General features: G+C 59.9%; 1 protein-coding gene across 2 annotated transcripts in view; it reads left to right on the top strand.

The window, feature by feature from the left end:
- LOC136631729 (sodium channel subunit beta-2-like) overlaps positions 1-16,444 on the top strand; it is a 56,355-nt gene that overhangs the window by 28,930 nt on the left and 10,981 nt on the right. Inside the window, exon 4 of one of the 2 annotated variants that reach the window (XM_066606029.1) lies at positions 257-492. In XM_066606029.1, the coding sequence (XP_066462126.1) occupies positions 257-468 (212 nt within the window). In that variant the 3' untranslated portion in view covers positions 469-492. The remainder of the gene's footprint in view (positions 1-256; positions 493-16,444) is intronic. The other variant, XM_066606028.1, reaches the window with a different exon arrangement.

The following is a 16,444-nucleotide window of genomic DNA, read 5'->3' as shown; positions in this document are numbered from 1 at the left end:
CACTCTGACTAGTCATCTGCTTATCACAATCCGGCTCTTGCTAGTGTCGCTCAGATCCGCACACTTCTCCATTCTTCCTGCCTCCAAGAACTGACTAATGTCTGAATGGTATCATGGCGCCTAATATACCCGCTGACAGGTGCCGCCGTGTGCCATTCACTTTTACTGTTCTGGCTGATTGGGGTCCACATAATCTGATGCCTCCCCATGCACGCCGTTACTTCACCCATTTGCTTACCCTTCTGTGTTCTTCTAGTTCCTCCAGAAAGGGACTCCACGGTCGCGGTTCTGGTCGGTGCTTCGGTTGGCGGTTTTCTGGCTGTCGTCATTCTTTGTCTCGTCATCCTGAAATGTGTCAGAAGGAAAAAGATGCAAAACCTGAACTCCGAGGATCAGAAAACGGAGGAAGAAGTAAAGACTGATGGAGAGGGCAACCCTGAAGGAGAACTGAAAGTATGTGAACAATGAGCGCTTGGGGAGAGATGGGAGAGGGTGAGTAAGCGGAGGGTCTTCCTATAGTCACTCGGGGGTCTAGTGGTAGAGAGGGGCTGCGGGCTGCTGATCCTACCACCTTGGCCACTGAGACACAGTACTAGGGGATAATGTCCTCAAGCCCCCCCAACAGGTCAGGTCTTCAGGATCTCCTCAGTACTGTACAGGCGTTCTCTCTGTATCCTCACATCCTGGCCTGTTGGGGGGCCGTGAGGACTGGAGTTGAGAAATATTCTTCATCCATAACACATAATCGACCATAAATGTAGATAGTAGAGGAGTTCTCCTACGTCTAAGACTGACGATCTACCCTCAGCGGAGGTCACCAACAGCTGCCATTGAGGACCCCTGTACACTGTGTGCTGACCCCGCACTGTAAGTGAACCGGCCTCAGTATGCAGTCACTCCCAGTATACAGGGCTGCTCACCAGAACACCGGCCTCGGCAGACCCCCACTACCTCTCCTGAGAATAGGGCATTGATCTTACAAGTGGGACCCCTCTAAGTCCTTCCCATAGTATCAGTGCTGGACGCTTCGGACACGTTCTGCCCACAGCAATATTCTACAACCAGAAGCTGCAAGAAGGATGGAAGTTTCCAGGGGTGAATGGGAGACGTCGCCCCTCTTATCTCCGCTAGGAATCTTACTGTTTGACCAGACAGAAGTCTCTTTCAGAAGACACAGAGCCACGGCTCTTCCAGAACTGCGATGCGTCTCCGGACGGAATCATGTTGCAGGTTATTAACCCCGAGGCAGAGAGAAGGTTTCCTAGTCGTTAGGACTGTGAATGCAGATCCAGAGGTCAGATCCCACGGCTCCGGGATACATTATTGCTTATATGCCGCAGTGCCGAATACTGGAGAAAGCCGATCCAGACAAGTTGGACTGTTCCTCCGGGAGCCCCTGAAGACGGCGGTAACCCCAAGTCACCTGCAGGGCATCAGTGCATGCGGTCAGAAGGAGCCATCGGGAAGCCACTTCACCTGCTGCGGTGCCAATGAGAGGAACAGCAGGACCCCCTGGGAGACAGTTCCTCTCTCCTTCCTGACTGCTTCCTCTCTAGTTCTGGGTGTCGCTGGTGTCCTTCTCACTACCGCCACATGAGGCGCCATCTTCAGCCAATCAGGATGTCCTGTTGCTCCGGGATGGCGCATCCATACGTGCCGCAGCAAGAAGGTTTACTGTCCACACAAGAGCAGATAGCAGGACACGGGGCGATACACCCACCAGGAGGGCCGGACAGAAGGAGGACAACCAGGAGGAGCTACCAGAGGACTACAGAATACCCTCCAGCATCAGGACCGGAGGAACAGGAGGAGCTACCAGAGCCCTACAGAATACCCTCCAGCATCAGGACCGGAGGAACAGGAGGAGCTACCAGAGCCCTACAGAATACCCTCCAGCATCAGGACAGGTGGGACATGGTGGACTGTGATTCATCCACAACACTTGCTTCCACTCACTTACAGTCCGTCGCTCCAAGCCCCATCACAGGCGCCGCTGTGCATTCTTTGCTGGGATGTTGTGTGCAGCCGCTTGTCCATGGTAACCCTTCACATGCCGTTCCCTATAGAGGGTTCTGGTGCTAATGGATGTCCCAATGTCCTGTGAGACCCCCTGAGCGATGACAGACAATGTGTGTGATGTCTTCACATCTACAAGGCTTCGTTGTCCACGTTCTGTCAGTTTACGAGGTCTCCCTGAACGTGGCGGCACCGCACACACCGGGTGGTTTCATCTACCAATCTTTGCTCCTTGGGGAGAGAACCTAGAAGGTAAGTGAGGAGACTTATAGGGCCTCCTTCTAAGTGTCTCTCTAAGGAGAAAAGCTAGCGATCCTGACCGACATCACCGTCCTCTCACTAGACAAACCAGAGACCTACTGCACACTGATGAGGGGCAAGCACACCCGAAACAGCTGTCTGTGCATGGATTCTGGCTTGGCTTTTAACTCCCGGTCATTGTTAGAAGGCTTGTATAAAGAGTCTGATATTGACTTGCAGGAATTCTGCCTTTCAGTAGGTGGCGTTGCAGAGGTTGTTCCATCCCCCAATAACATGGCCAACAGTGGAAGCTGTGATGTCCCGTTCTGATTGGTTGGTAATATCCCCCCACCAGATACTGTTGTCAGCTCTACACCTGGTGATATCCCCCCACCAGACCCCGTTGTCATCTCTACACCTGGTGACATTCCCCCTCCAGACCCCGTTGTCGGCTTTACACCTGGTGACATTCCCCCACCAGACCCCGTTGACAGCTCTACACCTGGTGACATTCCCCTGCCAGACCCCGTCGTCAGCTCTACACCTGGTGACATTGTCCCTCCAGACCCCGTGTCGGCTCTACACCTGGTGACATCCCACCACCAGACCCTGTTGTCAGCTCTACACCTGGTGACATCCCCCCACGAGACACCATTGTCAGCTCTACACCTGGTGACATCCCCCCATCAGACCCCGTTGTCAGCTCTACGCCGGGTGACATACCCCGTCGTCGGCTCTACGCCTGGTGACATCCCATGGCCAGACCCCGTCGGCGGCTCTACGCCTGGTGAAATCCCCCCGCCAGACCCTGTCGTCAGCTCTATACCTAGTGACATCCCCCCGCCAGACTCCGTCGTCGCCTCCAAGCCTGGTAACATCCTCCCACCAGATCCTGTTGTCAGCTCCACGCCTGGTGACATCCTCCCACCAGACCCCATTGTCAGCTCTACGTCTGGTGACATCCCACCACCAGACCCCGTTGTCAGCTTTATGCCTGGTGACATCCCACCACCAGACCTGGTTATCAGTTGTACACGTGGTGAGGTCCCCCCACCAGACCCTGTTGTCAGCTCTACACCTGGTGACATCCTCCCACCAGACCCTGTTGACGGCTCTACACCTGGTGACATCCCCCCACCAGACCCCGTTGTCAGCTCTACACCTGGTGGCATCCTCCCACCAGACCCTGTTGTCGCTCTACATCTGGTGACATCCCACCAGACTCCGTTGTCGCTCTACACCTGGTAACATCCCACACCAGACCCAGTTGTCGGCTCTACACCTGGTGACATCCCTCTGCAGACCCCGTTGTCGGCTCTACACCTGGTGACATCCCCCCACCAGATCCCGTTGTCAGCTCTACACCTGGTGACATCTCCCCACCAGACCTCGTTGTCAGCTCTACACCTGGTGGCATATCCCTCCCAGAACCAGTCGTCAGCTCTACACCTGGTGACATCCCACTACCAGACCCCTTTGTCAGCTCTACACCTGGTGACATCCCCCCACCAGACCCCATCGTCAGCTCTACTCCTGGTGACATCCTCCCATCAAACCCCCATTGTCAGCTCTACGCCTGGTGACATTACCCCATCAGACCCCGTTGTCAGCTCTACGTCTGGTGACATCCCACCACCAGACCCCGTTGTCAGCTTTATGCCTGGTGATATCCCACCACCAGACCTGGTTATCAGTTGTACACGTGGTGACATCCCCCCACCAGATACTGTTGTCAGCTCTACATCTGGTGACATCCCACCACCAGACACCGTTTTCAGCTTTATGCCTGGTGACATCCTACCACCAGACCTGGTTATCAGTTGTACACGTGGTGACATCCCCCCACCAGACCCTGTTGTCAGCTCTACACCTGGTGACATCCTCCCACCAGAACCTGTTGACGGCTCTATACCTGGTGACATCCCCCCACCAGACCCTGTTGTCAGCTCTACACCTGGTGACATCCTCCCACCAGACCCCGTCGTCAGCTCTACACCTGGTGACATCCCCCCACTAGACCCTATTGTTAGCTCTACACCTGGTGACATCCCCCCACCAGACCCCATTGTCAGCTCTACAACTGGTGACATCCTTCCACCAGACGCCATCGTCAGCTCTACACCTGGTGACATCCCCCCACCAGACCCTATTGTCAGCTCTACACCTGGTGACATCCCCCCACCAGACCCTGTTGTCGGCTCTATACCTGGTGACATCCCCCACCAGACCCTATTGTCAGCTCTACACCTGGTGACATTCCTCCACCAGACCCCATCGTCAAGTCGACACTTGGTGACATTCCTGCGCCAGACCCCGTTGTCAGCTCTACACCTTTTGACATCCCCCCGCCAGACCCAGTTGTCAGCTCTACACCTGGTGATATATCCCCGCCGGAACCAGTCGTCGGCTCTATGCCTGGTGACATCCCCCCGCCGGAACCCGTCGTCGGCTCTACGCCTGGTGGCATCCCCCCGGCAGACCCTGTCATTGGCTCTACGCCTGGTGACATCTCCCCTCTGGAACCAGTCGTCGGCTCTACGCCTGGTGACATCCCCCCGCCGGAACCCATCGTCGGCTCTACGCCTGGTGGCATCCACCCGCCAGACCCCGTCGTCAGCTCTACACCTGGTGACATCCCCCCACCAGACCCTGTTGTCAGCTCTACACTTGGTGACATCCCCCCACCAGACCCCATTGTCAGCTCTATACCTGGTGACATCCCCCCGCCGGACTCCGTCGTCGGCTCTACGCCTGGCGACATCCTCCCACCAGACCCCGTCGTCGGCTCTACGTCTGGTGACATCCCCCCACCAGACCCTATTGTCAGCTCTACACCTTATGACATCCCCCCACAAGACCCTGTTGTCGCCTCTACACCTGGTGACATCCCCCCTCCAGACACTGTTGTCACCTCTACACCTGGTGACATCCCCCCACCAGACCCAGTTGTCAGCTCTACACCTGGTGACATCCCCCCTCCAGACACTGTTGTCACCTCTACACCTGGTGACATCCCCACGCCAGACCCCGTCATCAGCTCTACGCCTGGTGACATCCCCCCGCCGGAACCAGTCGTCAGCTCTACACCTGCTGACATCCCCCGCCGGACCCAGTCGTCAGCACTACACCTGGTGATATATTCCCGCCGGAACCAGTCGTCGGCTCTACGCCTGGTGACATCCCCCCGCCGGAACCCATCGTCGGCTCTACGCCTGGTGGCATCCACCTGCCAGACCCGTCGTCAGCTCTACACCTGGTGACATCCCCCTCACCAGACCCTGTTGTCAGCTCTACACCTGGTGACATCCCCCCGCCGGACTCCGTCGTCGGCTCTACGCCTGGCGACATCCCACCACCAGACCCCGTCGTCGGCTCTACGTCTGGTGACATCCCCCCACCAGACCCCATTGTCAGCTCTATACCTGGTGACATCCCCCCGTCGGACTCCGTTGTCGGCTCTACGCCTGGCGACATCCTCCCACCAGACCCCATCGTCGGCTCTACGTCTGGTGACATCCCCCCACCAGACCCTATTGTCAGCTCTACACCTTATGACATCCCCCCACCAGACCCTGTTGTCGTCTCTACACCTGGTGACATCCCCCCGCCAAACCCGTTGTCACCTCTACACTTGGAGACATCCCTCCACCAGACCCCATCGACGAGTCTACACTTGGTGACATTCCTACGCTAGACCCCGTTGTCAGCTCTACACCTGGTGACATCCCCCCACCAGACACTGTTGTCACCTCTACACCTGGTGACATCCCCTCGCCAGACCCCGTCATCGGCTCTACGCCTGGTGACATCCCCCCGCCGGACCCAGTCGTCAGCACTACACCTGGTGATATATTCCCGCCGGAACCAGTCGTCGGCTCTATGCCTGGTGACATCCCCCCTGCCGGAACCCGTCGTCGGCTCTACACCTGGTGACATCCCCCCACCAGACCCCATCGTCGGCTCTACGCCTGGCGACATCCTCCCACCAGACCCTGTTGTCAGCTCTACACCTGGTGACATCCCCCCACCAGACCCCATCGTCAGATCTACACCTGGTGACATCCCCCCACCAGACCCCATCGTCGGCTCTACGCCTGGCGACATCCTCCCACCAGACCCCGTCGTCAGCTCTACACCTGGTGACATTCTCCCACCAGACCCTGTTGTCAGCTCTACACCTGGTGACATCCTCCAACCAGACCCCATTGTCAGCTCTACGCCTGGTAACATCCCCCCATCAGACCCCGTTGTCAGCTCTACGCCTGGTGACATTCCCCGCCAGACCCCGTCGTCGGCTTTACGCCTGGTGACATCCCCCCACCAGACCCCATCGTCGGCTCTACGCCTGGCGACATCCTCCCACCAGACCCCGTCGTCAGCTCTATACCTGGTGACATCCCCCCGCCAGACTCCGTCGTCGGCTCTACGCTTGGTGACATCCTCCCACCAGACCCCGTCGGCGGCTCTACGCCTGGTGACATCCCACCACCAGACCCCATCGTCAGCTCTATGCCTGGCGACATCCTCCCACCTGACCCCGTCGTCAGCTCTATACCTGGTGACATCCCCCCGCCAGACTCCGTCGTCGGCTCTACGCCTGGTGACATCCCCCCGCCAGACCCCGTCGTCGGCTCTACGCCTGGTGACATCCTCCCACCAGACCCCGTCGGCGGCTCTACGTCTGGTGACATCCCCCCACCAGACCTTTTATCAGCTCTATGCCTGGTGACATCCTCCCACCAGACCCCATTGTCAGCTCTACGCCTGGTGACATCCCCCCATCAGACCCCGTTGTCAGCTCTACGTCTGGTGACATCCCACCACCACACCCCGTTGTCAGCTTTATGCCTGGTGACATCCCACCACCAGACCTGGGTATCAGTTGTACACGTGGTGAGAACCCGTCGTCGACTCTACGCCTGGTGGCATCCCCCCGGTAGACCCTGTCGTCGGCTCTACGCCTGGTGACATCTCCCCGCCGGAACCAGTCGTTGGCTCTACGCCTGGTGACATCCCCCCCCCCGGTACCCATCGTCGGCTCTACGCCTGGTGGCATCCACTCGCCAGACCCCGTCGTCAGCTCTACACCTGGTGACATTCTCCCACCAGACCCTGTTGTCAGCTCTACACCTGGTGACATCCCCCCACCAGACCCCATCGTCAGCTTTATACCTGGTGACATCCCCCCGCCGGACTCCGTCGTCGGCTCTACGCCTGGTGAGATCCTCCCACCAGACCCCGTCGTCGGCTCTACGTCTGGTGACATCCCCCCACCAGACCCTGTTGTCAGCTGTACACCTGGTGACATCCTCCAACCAGACCCCATTGTCAGCTCCACGCCTGGTGACATCCCCCCATCAGACCTCGTCGTCGGCTCTACGCCTGGTGACACCCCCCCACCAGACCCCGTCGTCGGCTCTACGCCTGGTGACACACCCCCACCAGACCCCGTCGTCGGCTCTACGCCTGGTGACACCCCCCCGCCAGACTCCGTCGTCGGCTCTACGCCTGGTGACATCCCCCCACCAGACCTTTTATCAGCTCTATGCCTGGTGACATCCTCGCACCAGACCCCATTGTCAGCTCTACGCCTGGTGACATCCCCCCCATCAGACCCCGTTGTCAGCTCTACGCCTGGTGACATTCCCCACCAGACCCCGTCGTTGGCTCTACGCCTGGTGACATCCCCCCACCAGACCCCATCGTCGGCTCTACGCCTGGTGACATCCTCCCACCAGACCCCGTCGGCGGCTCTACGCCTGGTGACATCCTCCCACCAGACCCCGTCGGCGGCTCTACGTCTGGTGACATCCCCCCACCATACCTTTTACCAGCTCTATGCCTGGTGACATCCTCGCACCAGACCCCATTGTAAGCTCTACGCCTGGTGACATTCCCCCATCAGACCCCGTTGTCAGCTCTACACCTGGTGACATGCCCCCGCCAGACCCCGTCGTCAGCTCTACACCTAGTGACATCCCCCCGCCAGAATCCGTTGTCATCTCTACACCTGGTGACATCCCCCCACCAGACCCCATTGTCACTCTACATCTAGTGACATCCCACCAGACTCCGTTGTTGGCTCTACACCTGGTGACATCCCTCTGCCAGACCCCGTTGTCGGCTCTACACCTGGTGACATCACCCCACCAGACCCCGTTGTCAGCTCTACACCTGGTGACATCCCTCCACCAGGCCCCGTTGTCGGCTCTACACCTGGTGACATCCCCACCACCAGACCCCGTTGTCAGCTCTACACCTGGTGACATCCCACCAGCTGACCCCGTTGTCAGCTCTACGCCTGGCGACATCCTCCCACCAGACCCCGTCGTCGGCTCTACGTCTGGTGACATCCCCCCACCAGACCCTATTGTCAGCTCTACACCTTATGACATCCCCCCACAAGACCCTGTTGTCGCCTCTACACCTGGTGACATCCCCCCTCCAGACACTGTTGTCACCTCTACACCTGGTGACATCCCCCCACCAGACCCAGTTGTCAGCTCTACACCTGGTGACATCCCCCCTCCAGACACTGTTGTCACCTCTACACCTGGTGACATCCCCACGCCAGACCCCGTCATCAGCTCTACGCCTGGTGACATCCCCCCGCCGGAACCAGTCGTCAGCTCTACACCTGCTGACATCCCCCGCCGGACCCAGTCGTCAGCACTACACCTGGTGATATATTCCCGCCGGAACCAGTCGTCGGCTCTACGCCTGGTGACATCCCCCCGCCGGAACCCATCGTCGGCTCTACGCCTGGTGGCATCCACCTGCCAGACCCGTCGTCAGCTCTACACCTGGTGACATCCCCCTCACCAGACCCTGTTGTCAGCTCTACACCTGGTGACATCCCCCCGCCGGACTCCGTCGTCGGCTCTACGCCTGGCGACATCCCACCACCAGACCCCGTCGTCGGCTCTACGTCTGGTGACATCCCCCCACCAGACCCCATTGTCAGCTCTATACCTGGTGACATCCCCCCGTCGGACTCCGTTGTCGGCTCTACGCCTGGCGACATCCTCCCACCAGACCCCATCGTCGGCTCTACGTCTGGTGACATCCCCCCACCAGACCCTATTGTCAGCTCTACACCTTATGACATCCCCCCACCAGACCCTGTTGTCGTCTCTACACCTGGTGACATCCCCCCGCCAAACCCGTTGTCACCTCTACACTTGGAGACATCCCTCCACCAGACCCCATCGACGAGTCTACACTTGGTGACATTCCTACGCTAGACCCCGTTGTCAGCTCTACACCTGGTGACATCCCCCCACCAGACACTGTTGTCACCTCTACACCTGGTGACATCCCCTCGCCAGACCCCGTCATCGGCTCTACGCCTGGTGACATCCCCCCGCCGGACCCAGTCGTCAGCACTACACCTGGTGATATATTCCCGCCGGAACCAGTCGTCGGCTCTATGCCTGGTGACATCCCCCCTGCCGGAACCCGTCGTCGGCTCTACACCTGGTGACATCCCCCCACCAGACCCCATCGTCGGCTCTACGCCTGGCGACATCCTCCCACCAGACCCTGTTGTCAGCTCTACACCTGGTGACATCCCCCCACCAGACCCCATCGTCAGATCTACACCTGGTGACATCCCCCCACCAGACCCCATCGTCGGCTCTACGCCTGGCGACATCCTCCCACCAGACCCCGTCGTCAGCTCTACACCTGGTGACATTCTCCCACCAGACCCTGTTGTCAGCTCTACACCTGGTGACATCCTCCAACCAGACCCCATTGTCAGCTCTACGCCTGGTAACATCCCCCCATCTGACCCCGTTGTCAGCTCTACGCCTGGTGACATTCCCCGCCAGACCCCGTCGTCGGCTTTACGCCTGGTGACATCCCCCCACCAGACCCCATCGTCGGCTCTACGCCTGGCGACATCCTCCCACCAGACCCCGTCGTCAGCTCTATACCTGGTGACATCCCCCCGCCAGACTCCGTCGTCGGCTCTACGCTTGGTGACATCCTCCCACCAGACCCCGTCGGCGGCTCTACGCCTGGTGACATCCCACCACCAGACCCCATCGTCAGCTCTATGCCTGGCGACATCCTCCCACCTGACCCCGTCGTCAGCTCTATACCTGGTGACATCCCCCCGCCAGACTCCGTCGTCGGCTCTACGCCTGGTGACATCCCCCCGCCAGACCCCGTCGTCGGCTCTACGCCTGGTGACATCCTCCCACCAGACCCCGTCGGCGGCTCTACGTCTGGTGACATCCCCCCACCAGACCTTTTATCAGCTCTATGCCTGGTGACATCCTCCCACCAGACCCCATTGTCAGCTCTACGCCTGGTGACATCCCCCCATCAGACCCCGTTGTCAGCTCTACGTCTGGTGACATCCCACCACCACACCCCGTTGTCAGCTTTATGCCTGGTGACATCCCACCACCAGACCTGGGTATCAGTTGTACACGTGGTGAGAACCCGTCGTCGACTCTACGCCTGGTGGCATCCCCCCGGTAGACCCTGTCGTCGGCTCTACGCCTGGTGACATCTCCCCGCCGGAACCAGTCGTTGGCTCTACGCCTGGTGACATCCCCCCCCCGGTACCCATCGTCGGCTCTACGCCTGGTGGCATCCACTCGCCAGACCCCGTCGTCAGCTCTACACCTGGTGACATTCTCCCACCAGACCCTGTTGTCAGCTCTACACCTGGTGACATCCCCCCACCAGACCCCATCGTCAGCTTTATACCTGGTGACATCCCCCCGCCGGACTCCGTCGTCGGCTCTACGCCTGGTGAGATCCTCCCACCAGACCCCGTCGTCGGCTCTACGTCTGGTGACATCCCCCCACCAGACCCTGTTGTCAGCTGTACACCTGGTGACATCCTCCAACCAGACCCCATTGTCAGCTCCACGCCTGGTGACATCCCCCCATCAGACCTCGTCGTCGGCTCTACGCCTGGTGACACCCCCCCACCAGACCCCGTCGTCGGCTCTACGCCTGGTGACACACCCCCACCAGACCCCGTCGTCGGCTCTACGCCTGGTGACACCCCCCCGCCAGACTCCGTCGTCGGCTCTACGCCTGGTGACATCCCCCCACCAGACCTTTTATCAGCTCTATGCCTGGTGACATCCTCGCACCAGACCCCATTGTCAGCTCTACGCCTGGTGACATCCCCCCCATCAGACCCCGTTGTCAGCTCTACGCCTGGTGACATTCCCCACCAGACCCCGTCGTTGGCTCTACGCCTGGTGACATCCCCCCACCAGACCCCATCGTCGGCTCTACGCCTGGTGACATCCTCCCACCAGACCCCGTCGGCGGCTCTACGCCTGGTGACATCCTCCCACCAGACCCCGTCGGCGGCTCTACGTCTGGTGACATCCCCCCACCATACCTTTTACCAGCTCTATGCCTGGTGACATCCTCGCACCAGACCCCATTGTAAGCTCTACGCCTGGTGACATTCCCCCATCAGACCCCGTTGTCAGCTCTACACCTGGTGACATGCCCCCGCCAGACCCCGTCGTCAGCTCTACACCTAGTGACATCCCCCCGCCAGAATCCGTTGTCATCTCTACACCTGGTGACATCCCCCCACCAGACCCCATTGTCACTCTACATCTAGTGACATCCCACCAGACTCCGTTGTTGGCTCTACACCTGGTGACATCCCTCTGCCAGACCCCGTTGTCGGCTCTACACCTGGTGACATCACCCCACCAGACCCCGTTGTCAGCTCTACACCTGGTGACATCCCTCCACCAGGCCCCGTTGTCGGCTCTACACCTGGTGACATCCCCACCACCAGACCCCGTTGTCAGCTCTACACCTGGTGACATCCCACCAGCTGACCCCGTTGTCAGCTCTACACCTGGTGACATCCCTCCACCAGATCCCGTTGTCACCTCTACACCTGGTGACATCCCTCTAACAGACCCGGTTGTCGGCTCTACTCCTGGAGACATCCCCCACCAGACCCCGTTGTCACCTCTACACCTGGTGACATCCCTCTGCTAGACCCTGTTGTCGGCTTTACTCCTGGTGACATCCCCCCACCAGACCCCGTTGTCATCTCTACACCTGGTGAAATCCTCCCACCAGACCCCGTTGTCAGCTCTACACCTGGTGACATGCCCCCACCAGACCCCGTTGTCAGCTCTACGCCTGGTGACATCCCCCCGCCAGACCCCATCGTCGGCTCTACGCCTGGTGACATCCCCCCGCCAGACCCTGTCGTCGGCTCTACGCCTGGTGACATCCTCCCACCAGACCCCGTCGGCGGCTCTACGCCTGGTGACATCCTCCCACCAGACCCCGTCGGCGGCTCTACGTCTGGTGACATCCCCCCACCATACCTTTTACCAGCTCTATGCCTGGTGACATCCTCGCACCAGACCCCATTGTAAGCTCTACGCCTGGTGACATTCCCCCATCAGACCCCGTTGTCAGCTCTACACCTGGTGACATGCCCCCGCCAGACCCCGTCGTCAGCTCTACACCTAGTGACATCCCCCCGCCAGAATCCGTTGTCATCTCTACACCTGGTGACATCCCCCCACCAGACCCCATTGTCACTCTACATCTAGTGACATCCCACCAGACTCCGTTGTTGGCTCTACACCTGGTGACATCCCTCTGCCAGACCCCGTTGTCGGCTCTACACCTGGTGACATCACCCCACCAGACCCCGTTGTCAGCTCTACACCTGGTGACATCCCTCCACCAGGCCCCGTTGTCGGCTCTACACCTGGTGACATCCCCACCACCAGACCCCGTTGTCAGCTCTACACCTGGTGACATCCCACCAGCTGACCCCGTTGTCAGCTCTACACCTGGTGACATCCCTCCACCAGATCCCGTTGTCACCTCTACACCTGGTGACATCCCTCTAACAGACCCGGTTGTCGGCTCTACTCCTGGAGACATCCCCCACCAGACCCCGTTGTCACCTCTACACCTGGTGACATCCCTCTGCTAGACCCTGTTGTCGGCTTTACTCCTGGTGACATCCCCCCACCAGACCCCGTTGTCATCTCTACACCTGGTGAAATCCTCCCACCAGACCCCGTTGTCAGCTCTACACCTGGTGACATGCCCCCACCAGACCCCGTTGTCAGCTCTACGCCTGGTGACATCCCCCCGCCAGACCCCGTTGTCAGCTCTACGCCTGGTGACATCCCCCCGCCAGACCCCGTTGTCATCTCTACACCTGGTGACATCCCCCCACCAGACCCCATTGTCACTCTACATCTGGTGACATCCCACCAGACTCCGTTGTCGGCTCTACACCTGGTGACATCCCCCACCAGACCCCGTTCTCGGCTCTACACCTGGTGGCAACCCTCTGCCAGACCCCGTTGTCAGCTCTACACCTGGTGACATCCCCCACCAGGCCCCGTTGTCACCTCTACACCTGGTGACATTCCTCTCCCAGACCTTGTTGTCGGCTCTACACCTGGTGATATCCCCACCACCAGACCCCGTTGTCAGCTCTACACCTGGTGACATCCCTTTGCCAGACCCCGTTGTCAGTTCTACACCTGGTGACATCCCCCCACCAGACCCCGTTGTCAGCTCTACACCTGGTGGCATCCCACCACCAGACCCCGTTGTGAGCTCTACACCTGGTGACATCCTCCCACCAGACCCCGTCGTTAGCTCTACACCTGGTGAAATCCCCCCACCAGACCCTATTGTAGGCACTACACCTGGTGACATCCCGCCACCAGAGCCCTTTGCCAGCTCTACACCTGGTGACAACCCACCGCCAGACCCCGTTGTCAGCTCTACACCTGGTGACATGCCCCTGCCAGACCCCGTTGTCAGCTCTACACCTGGTGACATGCCCCCGCAGACCCCGTCATCATCTCTACACCTGGTGACATCCCCCTACCAGACCCCGTCGTCAGCTCTACACCTAGTAACATCCCTCCACCAGACCCCGTTGTCACCTCTATACCTGGTGACATGCCCCCACCAGACCCCGTTGTCAGCTCTACGCCTGGTGACATCCCCCCGCCAGACCCCGTTGTCAGCTCTACGCCTGGTGACATCCCCCCGCCAGACCCCGTTGTCATCTCTACACCTGGTGACATCCCCCCACCAGACCCCATTGTCACTCTACATCTGGTGACATCCCACCAGACTCCGTTGTCGGCTCTACACCTGGTGACATCCCCCACCAGACCCCGTTCTCGGCTCTACACCTGGTGACAACCCTCTGCCAGACCCCGTTGTCAGCTCTACACCTGGTGACATCCCCCACCAGGCCCCGTTGTCACCTCTACACCTGGTGACATTCCTCTCCCAGACCCCGTTGTCGGCTCTACACCTGGTGACATGTCCACGCCAGACCCCATCATCAGCTCTACGCCTGGTGACATCCCCCCGCCGGAACCAGTCGTCAGCTCTACACCTGCTGACATCCCCCGCCGGACCCAGTCGTCAGCACTACACCTGGTGATATATTCCCGCCGGAACCAGTCGTCGGCTCTATGCCTGGTGACATCCCCCCGCCGGAACCCGTCGTCGGCTCTACGCCTGGTGACATCCCCCCGCCGGAACCCATCGTCGGCTCTACGCCTGGTGGCATCCACCTGCCAGACCCGTCGTCAGCTCTACACCTGGTGACATCCCCCCCACCAGACCCTGTTGTCAGCTCTACACCTGGTGACATCCCCCCGCCGGACTCCGTCGTCGGCTCTACGCCTGGCGACATCCCACCACCAGACCCCGTCGTCGGCTCTACGTCTGGTGACATCCCCCCACCAGACCCCATTGTCAGCTCTATACCTGATGACATCCCCCCGTCGGACTCCGTTGTCGGCTCTACGCCTGGCGACATCCTCCCACCAGACCCCATCGTCGGCTCTACGTCTGGTGACATCCCCCCACCAGACCCTATTGTCAGCTCTACACCTTATGACATCCCCCCACCAGACCCTGTTGTCGTCTCTACACCTGGTGACATCCCCCCGCCAAACCCGTTGTCACCTCTACACTTGGAGACATCCCTCCACCAGACCCCATCGACGAGTCTACACTTGGTGACATTCCTACGCCAGACCCTGTTGTCAGCTCTACACCTGGTGACATCCCCCCACCAGACACTGTTGTCACCTCTACACCTGGTGACATCCCCTCGCCAGACCCCGTCATCGGCTCTACGCCTGGTGACATCCCCCCGCCGGACCCAGTCGTCAGCACTACACCTGGTGATATATTCCCGCCGGAACCAGTCGTCAGCTCTATGCCTGGTGACATCCCCCCTGCCGGAACCCGTCGTCGGCTCTACACCTGGTGACATCCCCCCACCAGACCCCATCGTCGGCTCTACGCCTGGCGACATCCTCCCACCAGACCCTGTTGTCAGCTCTACACCTGGTGACATCCCCCCACCAGACCCCATCGTCAGATCTACACCTGGTGACATCCCCCCACCAGACCCCATCGTCGGCTCTACGCCTGGCGACATCCTCCCACCAGACCCCGTCGTCAGCTCTACACCTGGTGACATTCTCCCACCAGACCCTGTTGTCAGCTCTACACCTGGTGACATCCTCCAACCAGACCCCATTGTCAGCTCTACGCCTGGTGACATCCCCCCATCAGACCCCGTTGTCAGCTCTACGCCTGGTGACATTCCCCGCCAGACCCCGTCGTCGGCTCTACGCCTGGTGACATCCCCCCACCAGACCCCATCGTCGGCACTACGCCTGGCGACATCCTCCCACCAGACCCCGTCGTCAGCTCTATACCTGGTGACATCCCCCCGCCAGACTCCGTCGTCGGCTCTACGCTTGGTGACATCCTCCACCAGACCCCGTCGGCGGCTCTACACCTGGTGACATCCCACCACCAGACCCCATCGTCAGCTCTACGCCTGGTGACATCCCCCCGCCAGACCCCGTCGTCGGCTCTACGCCTGGTGACATCCTCCCACCAGACCCCGTCGGCGGCTCTACGTCTGGTGACATCCCCCCACCAGACCTTTTATCAGCTCTATGCCTGGTGACATCCTCCCACCAGACCCCATTGTCAGCTCTACGCCTGGTGACATCCCCCCATCAGACCCCGTTGTCAGCTCTACGTCTGGTGACATCCCACCACCACACCCCGTTGTCAGCTTTATGCCTGGTGACATCCCACCACCAGACCTGGGTATCAGTTGTACACGTGGTGAGAACCCGTCGTCGACTCTACGCCTGGT

The sequence above is a fragment of the Eleutherodactylus coqui genome, chromosome 6, assembly GCF_035609145.1.
Source record: "Eleutherodactylus coqui strain aEleCoq1 chromosome 6, aEleCoq1.hap1, whole genome shotgun sequence".
NCBI lineage: Eukaryota > Metazoa > Chordata > Amphibia > Anura > Eleutherodactylidae > Eleutherodactylus > Eleutherodactylus coqui.
Note: the sequence above shows the minus strand (reverse complement) of the source record. Positions and strands in the feature narration are given on the sequence as shown.